We start from the raw sequence: 21,427 nt of genomic DNA, 5'->3' as shown, positions 1-21,427 counted from the left end.
CATTCCGTGAAACGTCTGACCATTTAATAACTAGAACAAAAACAAACAATTCCTAAGAATAAGATTATGTAAACGGTTCGTTCATGAACTGGAGCGATGATTTCTTCTGATGTTATTCGTCGTGGTTATTTAATATTTATGGTGAAGTTTTGATTCCGATGTTTATAGATACAGCTGGTTCCTCATATTTATAAAACTAGCGGTTTCACACACACTTTCAAATCAAGTATTTCTATAGCCCTTCTGTTATTTTTTTGTACTCAACAGAATAACACGTTAGCTACTAGACTAGAATGTTACTAAAATTTCATCCGATCGGTACAGTAATTATTTTCTTGGAACAGTAACAAATGTGGTATAACGTTCGCGATGGTGTGAAATAGGGAAAACATTGAGGGAATTTTATTATACGATTGAAATATTGTGCTTCTAGCTGTTTCATTTATTCTAAAGTTGTAGTTTATAGAAAATTTGTCATTTGCACTTGTGATTATGCGTATATATTTTATGTTTTAGTTTGATCTTAGTGCCGTAAGAATATGGGTCTGACTTTGCTATTAGAAAACTAAGTTTGTTTATACATTTGAAAATATTATTCTCTTCATACATAACCGTGATTACAGCGTACTAAATCATCAATAATAAATCGGATTTACGTAAAATAGAGGAGATTGTCGAGGCTATTAGGTGGGAAATGTCAAATTGTTCACGCATATATGACTGATTCAACACGGTACATTACCAGAATGTTCCCAGGACGAAGGAATTTGTCGTAAGATGCATCTTTGTATAGATAATGGCTTTGGAACGTTTGGTGAATCAATTATATGACTAAATGATAAGTAAAGACTAGAAAATAAGACATTTTAAACGCTAACACTCTTAGTGCTTACATATATTAACTATGGTGTTTTATTGGAGCCGCTGATTGATAATACCTTACTTCCAGAAATTTTTACATGAGGTCATGTATACGCTCTATCGGCATTTTATAGTTCAGATTTTTAAAGAAACACACTAGTAACTAGTTCCAATTTTATTTATAGTATTTTTTCTACACTAATATTATAAAGAGGAAAACTTTGTTTGTTTCTTTGTTTGTTTGATTGCAATGAATAGGCTCATAAACTACTGGACCGATTTTGATGAAATTTGGCACAGATAATCTTTAGACCCTGAGAAAGAACATAGGCTACCTTTTATTGCGAAATATGTACCACGGGCGAAGCCGGGGCGGACCGCTAGTATGTTATAAATCGATACTTGAGATTTAACTTTTTAAGACATTTACTGACTTACAAAATTTCAGATAGCTTCAAGCCAATAAAAAATAAGATTTTCAAGAAATCCTACCATACAATAACACACTAATCTATTAAGTTATTCAATTAACTACAGGACCACATATAAGTGTTCCCACATATGTCAAACGATCTCTATCCTTGTTGTTTCACTTATGTGACAATTCTGTCAGCGTCGATTGGCTCGTAGATTGAAGGACGTGAAGGATATGATTTAATAATTTATTTGTATGTTTGTGTTGTTTGTTGTTTGAGGAATGAAAGAATAAGGATACTTTTTGTTGATTGCTGGTAGTTTTAATTTCTTATCAGTTTATGAGGAATAAGAATCTTAATGAAATGATGGTCAAGAAGTTTATGTATTTACCTTTATTAAATAATTTGTTACTAAACGAATTATTCGTTATAGTAATTCCGTTTCTAATATCATTGATTGATAAAACATGCCGTTAGTATCTACATAAAATGCTATAAAGGGTTTTAGGCGAGTTATAATGTTTCTAAGACAGCAACTATATCAATTCCAAGTAATGCAAACGAAATTTCCACAATGTTGAACAAGTAAGGTCTTCACCTTTCGTATTCCATGAACACAGTGTAATTCGACATATACATATAGGCCATAATCATTACGAAAATCAAATTCGAATCCCATCTATGAATGTAATTTGTAAAACGGAACACAATTCCGCCTCGTAGGACCAGAGGGGCTACCATTAAATCTTATAGAAGTATTACTTCCGGTGTGCAAAAGTGATGGCGCTATACGACCTACATATAGCGCTGTCATTTTCCCACACTGGAAAAAATATTGCTTTAAGATGGATGCGGATAAGATATTCAGGTCAATGATTTTTAAATTGAATTTTTCGAGCACCCTCTGGATGCCGTATGGTGTCTATTTTTGGACCCCTTGACTTTCGCCGACGACTGGTGCGTGTATTCGTTATTGCTTGTTGGATTGACGTTTTTAATTAGTATTTGTGTGTACAAAATGTGTATTAGGCTTGACATGCTTTAATGTTTTGGGATACGTTATTGGTATTTAACTATACGTATCTTATGCGAGAAGAAATTTATTCTTATAAACAGCGAGAAGAAGATCAGACGAACAGTTTCTTCTTTCAACATATACATTAAGATTGAGAAGTCGTAAAATTTGTCGATATATCATTGTCATGTTTACGAGATTCGGTACCTATTGAAAAATCTACTACTATTCAATAAATAATCACTCGACAACTACTGTACTGATTGAATCATTATTTAATTTGTAAAGCTTTACCTGTGTGAAGCCGCGAGCGGAAAGCTAGTCAAAAATAATTGTATTGATACTCCTATATTCCATTTATTGTTCGTTATAATGGTAAATTTCGTTTATCATTACATTATAAGTGCGCCCCGTAGCTTTCTAAGAATAATTTTGCTCGTGTACCTTCTTAGAACATTATCAAAGGTAGCGTTGCTAGGGGATACGCGCAGTTATTACGCTAAATTGGACTTTATTATATTGAGGTTAAGGTCCACATTGTAGCAGAACAATTGAAGTTTAAGGGATTTGTCCTTGGTAACAGCCAATATAAGACATGGAGGTATGTACTCGTATATAAAACATTTTAATTACATGTTGGTATTGATATTGGTACCGAGAATCAATTTGACCTTCTTGTTATTGATATGGGCTCGATATTGAACTAACTTTATTAAATAAGGTTAGGTTCAATAATTGTTAGATATTTTGGGTATTTTATTATGAAGATGTATCCAAAGAGATGTTTATATGTATCTATCTATCAGCTTGTTTTCATAAAGTTGTAAGATAAATCTTTTCTAAGTGTCAATAGTGTTAATAAACTTTATAAACATTGATTGTATAGTGTATACCTACTTACTTATTTTTTAAATGTTACATATTTGTAAGTATCGATTTTAAATTATTATTTGTTTGTTTTTCGTCATTCCCAATATATTTGAATAAGCAGATTTTAATTCAGATTTATTTATTAGTACACGTACTCAAGTAGTAAAATATGGTAAAAGTTGATTTTCTTATTATAATCTCTCGTATTAATCTATTCTACTATCACTTTCTAAATTTCCTTTTATTTAGGGATGCTAATCTATGGCTATACTAATATTTTAAATCTGAAGAGTTTGTTTGCTTGAACGCGCTAATCTCAGCAAATATTTCATTTATCGAGAAAGGCTATATATACGCTATATATCATCACGCTAAGACCAATAGGAGCGGAGCAATGCGGGTAAAACCGCAGGGCACATCCAGTGTTCTATATGAATCTTCTTCTTATATATAAAAATGAATCGCAAAATGTGTTGGTAAGCGCATAACTCGAGAACGGCTGAACCGATTTCGATAATTTTTTTTTTATTATATTCCTTGAAGTACGAGGATGGTTCTTATGTAGAGAAAACGTAAATATGTACCACGGGCGAAGCCGGGGCGGACCGCTAGTATAAAATAAATATGTGTGATAAAATCCTCCATAGATAAAGCCATTAAGACAATATGCGATGGTTTCAAAACAAGGCCAATTTAAAATAGATCATTAGATATGAAATAGAACAATCATTGAGGCAACGTCTCCCTTCTTGTATAGAATGATGAGCGGATATTGCAATATTATAAACAATATGTATATATGTAGGTATGCATCCATACATACATTCTACCTATATGTATGTATGGATGATTGTTGAAATTGTAGCTATAACTGATCGGATTTGTATGAAATTTTTTAAGACATGGATCCTTTAAATGTAATAAACGTATTTTATAAGGATAGATGGATGTTTTTTTGTTTATGCGCAAAAACCACTCAACCAGTTTTGATAATATTTGGAATGAAATAATAAACAATAGAAATATTTGATTTTCCAGTGGTTACGTACACAAGTGAAACCGCGTGGTTCAGTTAACTGTTTATTAAATGTATAGTTCATATGTTATTTATTCCGAGCTTTCTTACATGAGTAGTAGTCCGGGATACATCGCCCATTTTTGCAAGTGATTACTATCAAGCTAATTTTTCGTGAGTAGCTTTATTTTGATGAGATGCCCAATAATTTCATGTACGAAACTCTCGATTGTGGTAGCTTACAGAGGTAACAAGGATAAGAAATTTTGATTTGACGGTTCTCAAATATTTATTACGCAATTTGTAGGACAATATGTCTGTTGAATTATATAAGTATTAAATAAGTGAAAATAAAAAAATCAGCTGGTTAGTAATCATTTATGATGACTTCGTTATCGATACACATTGGAAAGGGGGACTCTTTGATCAAACCATAGATTTTGTAATTTGTAGGACAAATATTTTTTCGAATAATTTAGACAATTATCTTGAGATTGAACAAAAAAGAACATTCAGTTAGTAATTAATATTTGAGAACCATCAAATCAAAATATTTTATCCTTGTTTCCTCTGGTAGCTACCACAATCGAGAGTTTCGTACATGAAATTATGGGGCATCTCATCAAAATAAAGCTACTCACGAAAAATTAGCTTGATAGTAATCACTTGCAAAAATGGGCGATGTATCCCGGACTAGAATAAAACCGTTCGTTTCTGCTAGTTCTGTACGAAATTGCTTTGTTTTTGTTTTGCTCGAGAATCCTTTAAGTTACTGAGTGGATATTTACATGTAAATTTCCATCCATTTTCTTCCCCTTCAGGCTTGATATTACGACAAAACGTTATTAACGAACATACTATGATTTTCCAAGCTTATATGTACACACATACAAACATTTTAAATAAGTATAAAATTCTCGTGTCGCATCGTTTGAAGTTAAACGTTTTCGAAACTTGGCCAATTTTTGTGAAATTTTGTGTACGTATAGATATGCCTTAATCGAACAACATATAGCTGTCATTCCCCTAAGTAGGTAATAAGAATAAGTAAGCATCGTTTGCCGAGACAGCCGAGGATCATAATATATTCCAAACTTCATCAAAATTCGTTTAGTAGGTACAGATTATCGAAAACGTAGTAGACAGACAGAGTTTCACGTGGTTTCGCTTTTAGTTAATCCGACTTTAGTAGCTGTTGATTAAAATATAATCGGCTTTATGGCTTACTCGATTCTCTAGTATCGATGAAAATGCGTACCTATGAGTAAAATTTTACGAGATATCCTACTAAAATTATTAATATAAAAATTTGTAAGGATGGCAACTTTGAAAACGGGTTAACACTTGAGTGAAATCACAGGCTCAAGCTAGCAGAATGTACAGCCTTATTTTGCTACTTACCCAAAACTGTTGAAATAGTACTAAATTGTGAAGGCAAAATAAATAATTTTATTTATTATTAATTTTTGGGGGGCAAGTACTCGCCTCGCGGCGGTGTTGTCTTTTCTTTCTTTCTTTCTTTCAAGCCTTAATTATTCACCCATAGTCGGGTATAGGCCTCCTCATGTTTTTTCCATTCTTTTCGGTCTTATTTTTTTTTATCAACCAGATTACTATGTAATATCAATATTTACATGTATCATATTTTTAGAAAACCTGTCAGTATGATTACAAAACAAGCAATATAAAGAAGGTAACAGGCTATATATAACACTGTATGTAGGCAAATGCACTTTGGCAGAATATAACTCATATTGCGCTGAATCTGTCGGCGCGATCAAAGTTTGTTTATTAGTATGATTCCAGTTGAAATGAGGCTAACTTCTACGGTTATTAGTTATTGCTTGTGATTTTATCGTGTTATAGGATTTATTAGGTACAGAGTAGGATTTCATCATTGAGATAGGTAGGTACAAGATAAGCGCATTTTTGTAAGAAAAGAATATAAGAAGTAACAAGATCTTGCCTACATATTATAATACATTGTACATACCTACCTATTTTACCTAAACAAAACATAAATTAACACCAACATGTATGGATGAATTCTTAATTTCTTAGTTAGAGAAAAAATCATTTTTATAATGAATCACTCATTTGAAATTAGGACCGCAAAGCATTTGTGAATTTTCATCATTTATCGACAACTCACAACTGAAAATCCATCCAGCCAAGGCATGTTAGATAAATATACATTCCAAATAAACATTCGAAAAATATAACCTTTTTTGCGCAGTCGGATCCTGACCCTATAAGACAGTCCATCAAGTTAATAACATCATGAGCCTAAACGCTTTATACCTTCGAAACCTTATGAAGGGTCGCGAGTCGCGACTCGGGACACCTTAGCAACTCGGTCAAGCGTGATCTAAGTAAATGTCACATGACGGATACGACACGATCTGTCGTGTCGTGTCGTAAGATGCAAGTGAGCTTTAATTTTTAAATGGGAATCAAAAAATCTAAAGGTTTGCTGATTGAAAATTTAGTGTATTGCATACTTGGTCTATGTTTCATAGTAGTTTATGTGATACCTAACTACCTTATAGCTACAAATCGGTTTGTAAATTGAGAAAAGTAGATTATTTTAGAACAGAAAGGTTTAAGGATTTAAATCTTTTTTTATACATAAGTTTTATCATGTAAATTCTTAAAATGGTACACAATCACATTTCTGAGCTTTTTAAGTTTTTCATACTTTCTCATAAAAATCGTATCGTACACGGGGTGTATAAAAAATAATTTGAGACATGTCGTTGAACCCGACGTGGCGTTAAGGAAACGGTGGCATTTGGCTGACGAACAGCCTACCTTGTTATAATAATGACCATGTGCAAAATGTATTGGTGCTTTATGTATGTCGCAGCCAAATGTTTGAACCAGCCGTTTTATAAATTTTTATAAATTGCCTAGGATCTTTATTAAATGACCTTGTTTTATGAACTGTCTGGATCCGGATAGTCTATTTTACGTTTAATAAGCTCTTAAAGTAAATAATCATAATACAGCAATTTAATGAAACAGCTAACAATGGAGTTGGATCTATTTAACTACTTTCTATGGAAGAACCAAATCTAGGTAAACGAAATTTGGCGAACATTGCATAGCTTTCGCAATATGAAAGCACATAATTCGAATTATTTACCAACGTACCAGGTCCAGTTAAAAAGTACACACGTTTTGCATATTATATTTTTACCATTCGCAGAGGTCAGTAATTTTCTCGAGACGACGTTATAAGAACAATAAGGTCGTCTAACGGGATCTCTAAGTGCATGACATTGCGTAGTTTTTCAAATTATTTGAATAGGAACAAATTAGGCGTAATGATTGAGGTTTTTGGATAACGTTTCTTTCTATGGTTGTTGGTTTGAGCTTTGCTTTGATATTGACATTTGTATGGGAAATTAAAGTGATTCGGAATTTCTTGTTATTTCTGATTGTTTTTTTATGAATGGAAACAGCTTTTTATACCGAATTATAAAACGAGGTATTTCGTCCGCACTGTATGTACCATGTACGCTTTTTAAATATTTTGTACGTGTCTTAAACACAGTTTTTCATTGTTTTTAGTAGGGTGGTATCTACCACCTACAAATTTAAATAAAAATGAAAGCAATCGTCATATAATGCAAAGTCCGTTTTACAATACTGTAACCTAAGCTCTGTAATATGTGTTAAAGAAAATAAATGTAACACAGAAAAGTCAGGGCTGTCCAAAATAAGTTTTTAAAATTTCACGGCGTCCGCGTCGTATTTGTGGAACCTTGAACGTCACAAATAGCTCGGTTTCCGTTCGCTGTCGTGTCGGATGTGTTAGACAAATTGACACCGTCCGTGCGTGTGCTGAGAATTGTGTTAGGGCTGCTACGTAAAAGTTTTATTTTATGTAAAAAAAAATTGTCAATTTAAGTGAGCTGATTTCGAAAGATAAATAGCAGTATGAAAAGGATTAAAAAAAAACTTGTGGGGGTAACGCAATATATAAGGTATATTTAGAATGCTAATAATAATTGAGGAATGTTAAATATGGATTTAGTCAAGCGTCGCGGTTATCTAGTTCACACAATATTAGAATTGGTAAATTACGAAAATAATGTTATTGTTTGTGTTTGTTACAGAATAGCGCGCCGATGTGGGAGGAGTTCATATCGAAAGCTACGAAACTGCACTCGGCATTGAAGTAAGTTTATTTTATTTTTTAAGTATCGTCAAAATCAGTTCTGTTGTTTTCGCGTGAAAGAGTAACAAACATACAATATTATAATCGATATCACACACAATATTTATTAAACATGAGGCCAACTTGATATAAATAAGTTCTTTTTTGTACAATATTATAGCTATAACTAGCTTTCCGCCCGCGTTTTCAAAGAAAAACCCGTTTTCCCGTTCCCGTGGGATTTCCGGGATAAAACCTATCCTATGTATTAATCCAAGTTACCCTCTATATGTGTGCTAAATTTCATTGTAATCGGTTCTGTAATATTTGCATGAAAGAGTAACAAACATACACACCTACACATACACATAAATCCATCCTCACAAACTTTTGCATTTATAATATTAATTAGTAGGATAGGATAGGACTTGTAAACATTCTTAATCCTTTTGTTAGACCGTAGACAAAACGATAGCAGTACCTAATTGCTATTAGAAAACTATCAGGCGCTTCTTTTATGGTGATGTAGCTTTTACATTGTGCAATAGGTTTTTAATGGCAGCATCAGCGAGCTCAAGTTATTTATTTTGTATTAAATTAATTTATATATGTTTGTTTTAGGTCAGCGCTGGTCGCGATTGCCGCTTTTCTGGATGCCTTCCAGAAAATTGCTGATGCGGCAACCAATGCAAGAGGTATGTAGATTATTATATATTATGTTTAGTTTGTATGTGTTAAATTCAACATTTGTATAAATATTGTAATTAAAATGAAGATATCATAATCTGTCATAGATTAAGAAGACCAAAGACTATGTATGTATATTAAATAAATATTTTAATTACCTGCGATTGTCATTTAGGTACCTATAAAAATTTGTTTTAGATAGAGGTGGTCGTGACTATACATAAAACAATGTAAAATAGGGCTTTAAATTTTAATAACATAGGACATTAGGACAGTTAAGAAAGGATCCAATTTTTATGATTAAATAAGACAAGATTATATTTTAAAATTATTTTATTATTTACAATACAACAATCTTTTCTTACCTATATTATAAGTTAAAATCTTTTAGATGCACTTAAAATACCTAAACTTCTATATCACATAGGTAATAAAACTCCTATATGAATGTCTTATAAAATTACTCATATAAATTATACCTATTGTTGAAATAATATTTACAATTTATACTAAGGGTGCTTTTCCACCAATATTGGTGTATGTCTATGATATATAAAAAAGCTAGATACGTTACCCGCTCTCTATTTTGGCAAGAAAAAACTCAGCTAAGTGCCCGAGTTTCACTTAGTCACGCACCATTCAGCGTCGTGGCCGGACGTTCTTTTTATATTTTAATCGGCAGTTGTTATTACGAAGTACATGAGTGAGACATGTATTATGTCTCGTGCGTGAGAGTGAAAGAGAGAACAACTGTATTGGTGATAATGCGTTAGTAAGTAGGTATGTATTAATTACGCTGTTTTTTAGTGCAATGATGTTGGCGTATGCCGCATCTACTAGTATAATAGGTCACTGGTGTATGTAGTATGTATAGCACCCTGACATGGCATGTAGGTACTGGTTTCAGATAATACTATTGCTTGACATAATAAAAATACCTTTGAATTAAAATACATTAGTAAGAAGTCCTCGAAACGTCTGATTAATTTCTAATTACATAATACAAAACCTAATAGTCTTTTAATCACAAACGAGTAAAGAATTTTCTGTGATCTGTCATGTGTAAAACCTTAGCACAGCCAATCGATACCATAACATTCTCAACTCAATCTCAACTATTGGTACTGATTTCATTCATAATCCACGTCATATATTTATACACGTCGGTATGAACCGCCGGTTTGCCAGCAGTACCGCATTGAATTTGCCCAAAACTAAGTACACCTACAACGGTGTAGGTATTGCCGTCTTCATACATTAGTGGGCCGCCGGAGTCCCCGCTGCAGGAGTCCTTACCCTCATCGCCGCCCGCGCAGATGATATTCTCCAAATTATACGTGTATATAGCGTCGCATACATTCTTACGTGCGTAAGGTATCATCACGTAGGATTTGACGTCGCTAGTCCGACGTCGGTTTTCGGTCATACCCCAACCGGCGATGCTGAAGTTTGTCTGCCTCGTGAATTGTGATGTGAAGTCGGTTTTTGGTAAGCAGATGGGGCGGATGAATTCTGTAATGTTTTAATGAAGATGGTAAATAAATGATACGGTATGTGGTTGTTTGTATTTTGTCATGATTTAAGTTGTTACAATTAAACGTTTTAGCTTAATCAGTTAATACATATAGACTACAAGCCCGCATAGGAAAAAAATATGGGTCAAATGAACCACCAGGGGACATATCTAGAACGATAGCAGAGCAAAAAATAATAAGATTCATCACTATGCCGTCACTTGTAAGCTGTCCAACTGAGTGCAGATGAGAATTGAAAAGTACAGGTAGAACCGGTAAATTTTGGTCATTTGACCATGTACGGCATTCTTAACCATCGATAGATCCATTAAAAATAATAAGAAACCGCTCAGTGCCGTACAAAAATGGTGGTCCACCAAGTCGGAATTTTTATTTAATTTCCGAGAGTTACCGGGGGTAAATTTGGTCATTTGACCATGTACGGCATCTGTGTCATACTATTGCTATACTGCTTTTAATCCATTATTCCGCAACGCCGTACAAAAATCATGGGGACAAGGGGAAAAAATCGAGAGTTGTAATCCCCTCTCTTTCACCACTCCAGGGGGTCATTTGACTAAGTACGGCTTCGGTTCCAAAACATTATCTAGCACTCAAAAGTACTATTAAAAGCAATGCCGTCAAAAAATAATTGTTCTTTTAAATGTATACCAATAATCATCTTAATTTCATCGAATTCTTGATATAAAGAGCTGTAAGGTCATTTGACCCTGTACGGGAACTTTTTTTTTAACATGATATTGTAAAATTCAATTGTTGTATAGTATTGCCGTTCAAAAGAAACCGTTCTAAAAAAAGTTATAGAGAAATGCAAAAACTGAAATTTTGTAAAAGTTTAAACATCGTAGATTAATGAAATATAATAGTTTTCTACACTTTATTCGTTGTTTTAAATAGTATTCACATAGATAAATTAGGAAAAACCGATGCCGTACATTTTTGTGCAGACCACATCTTTTAGGCTGATGAAAGCGACGCTACAATTTTAAGGGTACTTTATGGCCATCTGATACAGTATGGCATTAACATATTTTTACCCGACTACGGCAAAGCAAAAGGAGGGTTATGATTTTGACAGGCCATGAATGTATGTTCATCTATTCTCTCGTAACTTCGAAACTACTTATCAGAATTCGACAAATGACATATCATTAGAAGCGTCTGAATTGTTCGCTGGATAACCAGCGACCAGCTAGCTAAAGGCTGTATGGGGTTTCACAAAATCTAATGTGGCGCCCTCTAGCGGACAAAACATACAGAGTACAAAAAATTAGTTAAGATAAATATGCCGTGTTTGGTATCATTTGAAAGCGCTTTACTTGTACATTTTGAATATGTATATATTACTAGCATTTGCTTGTGACTTTACCTGTATTCATGGGCTGATTGCATATAATTCACATCTTTTCATTCATAGCTTCTTTATTAGTTCATCAATTTAACTTTTTTAATATTATGCACCACAAATACACTTTACCACCAAAATAGTACAAATAATAAAAAGTAAAAAAACTAAAACCCAACTACGACAAAAAACGGCGCTGAAAAAGTATAAAACAAGATTTTCAGAATACTGAACTGAACAAAGTTGCTAATGTAGTTGCAAGTAAATGGACACAATAGACTCTACCAAGATGCCTTCGATGTAAATTGACAATAATGTCATATAGTCACACGTTACATATACCTATCTACCGTAGCACTTTGACAACATGTGACTGCGGTTTTCCAAACATGAAAATTTATCTCTACATAGTGGAATATTGCATACTTCAGATTAGTATTGTATGACATTATTGTCAATTTACAACGAAGGCATCTTGGTAGAGTTTTCAGTCTACTGTGTCCATTTACTTGCAACAACATTAGCAACTTTGTTCGGTTCAGTATTCTGAAAATCTTGTTTTATACTTTTTCAGCGCCGTTTTTTGTCGTAGTTGGATTTTAGTTTTTTTTTACTTTTTATTATATATTTTTTATTTTATCGTAGCCCGAATCTTAAGAAACTAAGAGTTTAATGCTTTTGTGTTATGCATATACATATTCATTCTACAAAGAGAGTCACTTTACCCCAGCTCTGACTGAACATAATATACTTTTATGTTTAATATATACTTCAAACATTATTGATACATACATATTATAATTGATTTGTTTCATTGTAATGATGTGAATAAATAAAACAATCGTTTTTTAGAAAAAATCTATAAATTTAATGACAACAAAAAAAAAACAAAAATTGCATCCCTTTCTTTCAAGTGTGACAATGTCTACATATTTTTCTCTTTTATTTTTGACATATACCAATAGTGATGTAAAAACGGTTAATACATTAATGTATATTTATTTTTTATTAAAAAATATAAAGCAAAATTCACCTTACATTTCGTTATATGGGTTTTTTTCTTTTTCAGTTTTTTCCCCTTTGAACCAACGAAAATGTACGGCACATGAAAAAGTATTATCTATGCATAAAATACTTTAAAAATAAATTTATTTCGTGTTGTGTCAAATGACCCCCTGGAGTGGTGAAAGAGAGGGGATTACAACTCTCGATTTTTTCCCCTTGTCCCCATGATTTTTGTACGGCGTTGCGGAATAATGGATTAAAAGCAGTATAGCAATAGTATGACACAGATGCCGTACATGGTCAAATGACCAAATTTACCCCCGGTAACTCTCGGAAATTAAATAAAAATTCCGACTTGGTGGACCACCATTTTTGTACGGCACTGAGCGGTTTCTTATTATTTTTAATGGATCTATCGATGGTTAAGAATGCCGTACATGGTCAAATGACCAAAATTTACCGGTTCTACCTGTACTTTTCAATTCTCATCTGCACTCAGTTGGACAGCTTACAAGTGACGGCATAGTGATGAATCTTATTATTTTTTGCTCTGCTATCGTTCTAGATATGTCCCCTGGTGGTTCATTTGACCCATATTTTTTTCCTATGCGGGCTTGTAGTCTAATACAATCAATGTGAAGCTGGTTAAATTCAATGTAAATTAAGAGAAAAATAAAGATACTTCTTCTTTTTCTTAAGTGGCAACTCCCGATACTATAAACGATACTTATTAGCTCGTTTAACTGAACACCTGTGTATTCAATAAGTGGGGTCGAATCGGTCCAGATCATACAGTACAAGTACCTAAATCTCCTTAAACATACCATCATATCGAGCGCTGGCCGCTAGCTTAACTAAGCCGATGTCGTGCAGCCTCGCTTCCCGATTGAACCCCTGGTGCGGTATAGACCGCTCCACCGGTATGACGGTTACGTTCACGGTCTCGAAACCGCCGCCGTCGGTCTCCACGGTGTCCGTGGGGAAGGTAGTGAGGTCGTATTCGCCGAGACGCGCGAACTTTCTGGAAGTTTCGACATTTATGAAGGTCTAGATTGATAAGAGTTGAATATAGTGGGATGATAGCATGTTTGTTGTTGAAAAACTGTTGTAATAGATAAATATTATAATCTATGGTGGTGGTAATATATGTGGTGTGCGCACAATGTAGCTTGCTATAAATCATTATATAATAAAGTATTCATATCAGTTTCACAAGCATAAAACAAACTAGTGGGTACTTTAGTTAGGAATTATAATTTGCACAAGAAATGTTTGTTACTCTATCAAACTAAAACTGCACCTGAAACCTGTATGAAATTTGGTACGGAGAAAGATAGCCTGGATTAGCACTCAGTACAACCTCGGGATCAAGCTTATTGTAGTTTTAATATACTTAAAACAAAATCTACCAGATAGTGGATAGCTTTCCCAAAACAAATATATGAAAATAACTTTAACTATTCACCACACAGTTATATTGTTAAGAACCTATTCATACAAATCAATTCTTTTTATTAATGAACAGCAACTTACGGTGGTCCTTGGCGCGTTAAAAGGCAGTGGGCGGCTGTCAGCACGAATCTGGGGTGTATGATGCTTCCTCCGCAGTCGAGCCGGCCGCTATAGTACTCGAAGATGACGAGCCAGGGAAACTGGTCCACGTTAGCTGCCTGGCCGCCTGTAAAATAATTATAATTAAATAAAAAATCATTTATTGGCCTTCACAACTTAATACTATAAATGTAATGCAATAGTGTTTTCGTTATGAAGGACTAGTGTCTGAAATAGGTCTATGAAAGATCTGCAGTACAGATCACTAGGCCCGCTTTGACCTCGCGACCGGTGTATGTTTACTGGCTATTCAACTCGCTACTATTATAGCAAGAAGATAGTAAATATCCAATGCACGAATTTCTGTAGAAACTAGCGTAGCTGAAGCATATAATAAAGGATATCACAACTGGCGTGACATAACTAAGAAACCTCGATTTCGACTTAAGGATGGAGTAGATAGATATGTAATAAGTATGTTCTACTAATTGTGATATGATAATTATTTTTAAATTACTGGCATCGATTTCAAATGAGTTAGAAGATTTTACAATAAATTGCGGCTATGGTATATACATTCCTAGCTTACCGCCCGCGGCTTCGCCCGCTTTGTCTAAAACCTAATAAATTATATACTAAAACCTTCCTCTTAAATCACTCTATCTATTAAAAAAAAAAAACGAATCAAGATGCGTTGCGTAGTTTTAAAGATTTAAGCATACAAAGGGAAATAGGGACATAGGGACATAGGGACAGAGAAAGCGACTTTGTTTTATACTATGTAGTGATAAGAGATAAAAGCGATTTATAGTTCTCGAGAATATGATCAGTGAATTCCAATTAAATCTTACCATATATCTTATTGCCGCTGCTCGCTTCCTTGCCACATGGTCCATCATAAGGCAAGGTTTTTAGATCTTGGAAGCGATTCTGGTTCTTCAAACCACCTTCAAGGGTGTCCACTTCTTTCGGTATTATCAGAACAGCAGGATTAGGAGTTGGGTTCATTGTTGTGTGCACGTGTTCGGTTGTAGGTAGAAATATGGCATTGGCCTTGAATTTCCACCACTCAGATGGATGTGGACAGCATACCTGAAAATTTATTTTCTGTTTAGTAATTTTTGCTTAGTCTTGAGGCGTTTGTTTGTTGGGAAGTTATCGTGATGCAATGCTGCAAATGATTGTCATTGTTTATTCAGTTATTGAACATACCTACCTATAATGTTAGTTGGCATAGGTTATAGTGCTTTTTTAATGTTTTGATCTAAAAACACACAAAATATACTATTTAAAGGAAAAGGAGACCCGTGTTTATGCCTCATAGTGTAATGATGGTTGAACGCATTAATGAAACAAATCAGTACCTATTGAAAACAAAGGTTTCAATAGGAAGGAAAAAGAAGTACGAAATACATATTTTTTATATTATGCGTGTCTTATTCATATCGTCAAATGATTTAGCTAATTTTCCTTGTATGACGTCATGCTACGTATGAGAGTCTAATATCTGAAACGGTATTCAGTTATTTAGTTTCAAGTTTGGAGGTTGAAATATTTTTCCTCAATGAGAAATTTTTACGGTATTTGTGTCTGGATAGTTACAGTACAATATGAGATCAATTGAAAGCGATTCGATATTTTTTAAAGTTTAAATAAATTGCCAAATGTTACTTTCAACTGATGAAAGAATTTTCAAAATCGTTCAACAAAAAAGTCAAAAAGTCTTCCTCTTTAAAATGTGTAGACATAACATATATATTCGATTTAACTCCGACCTGGTAAATCTCATTAAAAGCACATAAGAAGAAGCTTTCGTAACTTTAAACCGGTAAAATTTTAATTAGTTTTTGAAATAAATAAACCTACCTATTAATAATAGTTTTAATTAGGTATATTAGGTTTTAGGTAACTAGAAATATAGGTAAAGTAACATACCTTAACAATAGGGCTAGAAGAACTGCCACACAACGACTGCTGTATATACCTCTTGTCATTTTCGTCCAAGTCGAATCGATTGTCCAGATCGTAGATGGGACGGCATCTGGATATCGGTATGCAAGCACCGGCCCCACCGTTCGGTACTTTGCATAATCTCCCTGGAATAATATGAGGGTAGTTATAGAAATCTGAAGTTACTAGTCCTTTCCTTTTGTAGTGGAAGAATTATAGACTATATAGATATTTCTATTCACTTCCCAAACTCTTCAACCTTATTTATAATGTAAAATCTTATTTATAATGTAAAACTGAAGAGTTTGTTTGTTTGAACACCCTAATATCTGAACCGATGGTACCACTAGACCGATTTGAAAAATATGTCACCTTTGGAAATGTACGTAATAGCTGAGAATATGTACCACGAGCGAAGCCGAATTGCTGTCTTGTTACTTTAATGTATTTTGCGAAATGTGCATGTTTTTTACCATTACTCTATCAGTATTTTCTACGTTTTACCTTTAGTCAATTTACGCTATAGTTATAAATCTAAATTTGCATAAAACGTAGTGAGTACGTAAATTAATATGTTTTATTCATAATAATAGCCACTGGTTACTAGTTTTAATTATTGTTTTTCAAACATCTACATATAGCTTTTTTAGTAAACAAAGTTCTTTTGTTAAAAGCGAAGGTTTATTTGCATCAATAATAAATTTGGCAAGCCTATTTATTAAATGCTTGTTTGATAATGTTATATTATATGACATGAATATATTAAATCTTATGATTAATGTATTTGCACTTGTAAAAAATTTGCGATCAAGTTTTTTCTGATTTTTATTTTGTAATATCGGTCCAGTAATTTTAGACCCTATCATTTCAAAACAAACACACAATCAAATTCCTATTTATATTATTAGTGTTGATGTGCTGAAATTTATATAATACGTCAGAGATAAAAAATTTCAATATAACAGACACCAGCAGATACACTACTTCCTCTAGATAATAAAATAGATATTGATATAAAAAATAACTATTTTGATAATAATTGTTGAATTGACAACATTTCATTTTTTATAAGGCCATGAAAGAAAAAAACCGTTTCTTTATTTTGCTCTTGCGATTACAGAAAAAAAATTATTTCATTTTTTAATCGCATATTTTAAGAGAAATTAAATAAAAACGATAAATGTGATGATGACGTCATACATACGGAGGAATAAAAATGAGCCTTAGCCTAATTTAAAAAAAGTTAAAAAAAAAAACTATCACTGACGTTTACAGGGTATGGCATGTGTCAAATTTCATATTAATGTCATTTTTGTGAATTATTCATGTCAACAAACTTTTAAATCGTGTTATTGTGTTTTGGTTTTCTAATTTAATCTCATTAGCGCGATGTTTGTTTGATTGGAGTTGGACCAATTCATTTATATTATACTAGCAATGCCCTGCGGTTTCACCCGCTTAGATAGCGATATCGTTACAGTGAAAAGTCTACTATAGGTCGGACTATAGGTAGGTTTAATTTTTAATCACATGAAAATCACCTTTACCCCGTCCCGCACTACGGCCTTTTTTTTTGTTTTAGTGGGGAAATCTTTCATAGATACCCACCGCCTCCGGGGGAGGGGCCGTGGGTTATGTCGGATTCCTACCGACCAAAACCCCACTGTGTTCCGTCAAGACGCATATTGGTAGAATTCCTCCGTGACCCCCGCACTACGGCCTGCTCGAACAGTAACTATACCTACTATTTTCTGTAGATTGACACTTTTTAAAATTCGTTATATCTTTTGAATGGAATATCCAATTCTTTTCATTTAAAAAGTATTTTGCTGGTATTGAAACAGTCTATAATAAAACATCATTTAATGGGATAAGGATTAATATATGTGTATGGATAACATGGTTTGATTTCTGTCGGCACTTCTATTTACTTTGAAAACGTAAAAAAGTTGTTGTAGTAACATAACTACTGAAGATGGACATATGGTATCGCGGACTTTCTTGTAGATATTGATCCATTCTATAATACCGTAGAACATTTTTTTGTTCTATCTTCAATAGATTCCGCAGCGCACGCGATGACAGAAGTTTTATTGAGGATTTTTTTACACCTTGGGTTACATTATTGCATTTTTGGTAAGGATCTCTAATTTTTTTGAAAATGCAATATAGCCTATGTTGCTCAGTAAAGATGCAGCTTTCTAATGGTGAAAGAATTTTTGAAATCGGTCCAGTAGTTTTTGCGTGAAAACCATACATACATACATACATACATACATACTTACAAACTTTTCCTCTTTATAATATTAGTATAGACAAATAGTGCCTATAGTGTTCATAATTTTCTTGAAATAAAAGACTTTGTTTACTTACTAAAAGTTGTATTTATTTAACACTTTCCAAGGTGTTTGGATAGTATATTTGTTTCCCAGATATTTTCAGCACCCCTTAACAAATCCTGCATAAAGTCATCAGCATCAGTACTTGTGAATAAGTTTCTTTTGTTTAAAATTTGGATCAGCAAATAACAAATTACAATATTTACAAAGCTTGACGAATCAAAGTGACAAATGTGCCAAAATATCAACTGTCAAGTTTTTTTTTTTTAATTTAAACTAGGTATGTGGCAAAGGAAAATATGTATTCCTCCGTATGTATGACGTCATTTGGCACTTACGACATTTTAGAATGAGATGATTTTAAAACTCAAAAATATGAATGAAAAATTCGATATTTAGAAAAATCAAAAAATACGTGTATCATAATTTTTGATCTAGTTTTCATTAAAATAAAAAAATAAGTAGCTTAAAATTTTGAAATGTTGTCAATTCTACACAATTATATAATAATAAAAATAAATGTTTATTTTTTTGCATTTTCAAGTAAATTGATTATATTTAATAATAAATATCATTAATTATTATAATATATTGCATACTTTATATTCCTATTTCTCCACAAAACAAAATTCATAAGTTTGTTAAAGTTCATCCAGTTTGTATTATAAAAATGGTCAAAGCTTTTTGGTACATTACAATTTCACAAAGTAATCAAGAACAGTTTTTACAATTAATAAAATAAAACTCACCAGCACTAACTATTCCGATACATAAAACTAAACAACACAAGCCATGTATTTTCAACATTATGTACACTACTAAATAAACACAAGGAAAACAACCGTCTCGCTACAGACACGTTTGAGACTGGTTTTGTGTATCCTTCATATGGGGGTTTTTATATAATCTACATAATATAAGGCTGTACTACAGGCACATAAATGTATCGCTCTGTGATCAATCGCTATGTGGAGGGGATATGAGTAATATTACTTGTCAGAGAGCCTATTAACGAAAATATGGAAGATGAAAATCCATGGAATGCTGTCGTTTAAGGACCACAGGACAGTTCTTTCATTATTATGATATAACATCCATACTAATATTATAAATGCGAAAGTAACTCTGTCTGTCTGTCTGTTACTCAATCACGCCTAAACTAAAACCAAACTAAACTAAAAACTAAAACTAAACCAATTTGCATGAAATTTGGTGTGGAGATATTTTGATACCCGAGAAAGGACATAGGCTACCTTTTATTGCGAAATATGTACCACGGGCGAAGCCGGGGCGGACCGCTAGTATAATATAAAAGTGACATAATTTAGTAAGAGTTTGATTGTGTTTTCTGATGATTTGTGACATGATTTAGTTTTGTAAAGACAGAGTACAGAGTTTCTTTCCTGCTTCTCTCTGTAGAAACTGCTTTCCGAACCGGTGGTAAATGACTAAAGTATGTTATGATGATTCAAAAGTGCTTCAAGAAGAAGTCTTATTGAAGAAATACATGTTTGAGTTTAATGCAATTATTACTCAGGTACCTTATTTTTTATTTCTGCGTAAGTTCGGGCCAGCGCTAAAGAAAGCCGCTTGTTATACTATATGTATAACGTGAATGAATGTAGTTGGTATGGGTGTTTGTTTACTCAAGATATTATGCTGCTAAATTCAATGTCATGTAAAATACATGATGTAGTTTGATTTAAGGGATACAATAGTATTAGGTTGGTTGTTTTCAATTGAGAAGATTGGTGGTAATGTTTATTCAAAAGGCTAAATGAAGTGTAGAATTAATATATGTTTGAGTATGATTTAATGATATATTTGATTCTTAGTTGAATAAATAGAGAATAATGTATGGATTTGAGAGTTTTTATCGAAGTTTTTAAAATAGTCTTTTGTGCTCTTTTTATCTGAGTTCTCTATAGTTAAGTGGGTTTTTTGATTAAACAAAAATTGCATAGGATTATAGTTAGTTTTTCTATTCAAATCATGCTTTAACTAGTAATATCGATATAATAAGTTATATACATTTTAAAAGCTCCTTCAAAAGGAGCTTAGTCATGTGTATAATTATTGTTATTTTAAATATGTATTGATTTCGTAAATATAGATTTGTAATGACCGGTGTAATCAATGCAACGAGAGTAATAATTTTAATCACTACATATTATAAAACAAAGTCGCTTTCTCTGTCCCTATGTCCCTTTGTATGCTTAAATCTTTAAAACTAAGCAATGGATTTTTATGCGTTTTCTTAAAAGATAGTGGTTCTCGAGGAAGGTTTTACTGTACCTATAATTTATTAGGTTTTAAACAAAACGGGCGAAGCCGCGGGCGGAAGAATTATACAATATTTATATATATGCTAATATAAGAAACCTAATTGTAAATTATTCTACACTATAAGTTGTGGTACATATTAATGTCCGTGTCTATGGGATTCCCGTGGAACAAAAATTAAACCCAATTGACAATAATAATTATTGCTATTTATATTACCTAACTGTTTTGATTAAAGCTTCGGGATCGTCATTTATTTATTTATTTATTTATTTCTGATTCCTTACAGCTATTCTTACAATAATTACATAATAATTGAACAATACGCCAATAAAAAGGAATTCCATTAATAGAATTATTATAATAAACATGTGACAAAGAAAATTGAGTAAG

General features: G+C 32.8%; 2 protein-coding genes across 2 annotated transcripts in view; one reads left to right on the top strand and one right to left on the bottom strand.

Moving 5' to 3' along the window:
- The window catches only part of mim (missing-in-metastasis), a 165,649-nt gene that overhangs the window by 63,261 nt on the left and 80,961 nt on the right, over nt 1-21,427 (top strand). Inside the window, exons 2-3 of the mRNA XM_089709288.1 lie at nt 8,299-8,360; nt 8,961-9,034. Coding sequence (XP_089565414.1) covers nt 8,299-8,360; nt 8,961-9,034 — 136 coding nt within the window. The remainder of the gene's footprint in view (nt 1-8,298; nt 8,361-8,960; nt 9,035-21,427) is intronic.
- LOC149478504 (phenoloxidase-activating enzyme-like) lies at nt 9,286-19,654 on the bottom strand. Its single transcript, XM_089709355.1, has 6 exons — nt 19,501-19,654; nt 16,398-16,558; nt 15,314-15,554; nt 14,445-14,589; nt 13,736-13,932; nt 9,286-10,538 (listed from the first exon to the last, which is right to left on the bottom strand). Exons 1-6 carry the CDS (start codon nt 19,556-19,558, stop codon nt 10,138-10,140), a joined length of 1,203 nt encoding a protein of 400 aa, XP_089565481.1. The 5' UTR covers nt 19,559-19,654; the 3' UTR covers nt 9,286-10,137.

This window comes from Colias philodice, chromosome 22 (assembly GCF_061535455.1).
Source record: "Colias philodice isolate Cphi_HAF_F1 chromosome 22, ilColPhil1 Martin Lab GWU primary, whole genome shotgun sequence".
Lineage (NCBI taxonomy): Eukaryota > Metazoa > Arthropoda > Insecta > Lepidoptera > Pieridae > Colias > Colias philodice.
The sequence above is the reverse complement of the archived record's forward strand: the minus strand, read 5'-3'. Positions and strand labels throughout refer to the sequence as shown.

Excerpts from the sequence above, each read along its gene's own strand:
- LOC149478504 (XM_089709355.1), bottom strand. The coding sequence starts at position 19,558 with ATGTTGAAAATACATGGCTTGTGTTGTTTAGTTTTATGTATCGGAATA. Across the intron at positions 15,555-16,397 it reads CTTCTAGCCCTATTGTTAAG|GTATGCTGTCCACATCCATC; the intron begins GTATGTTACTTT and ends ATAAATTTTCAG. Across the intron at positions 10,539-13,735 it reads GGCCAGCGCTCGATATGATG|AATTCATCCGCCCCATCTGC; the intron begins GTATGTTTAAGG and ends AAAACATTACAG.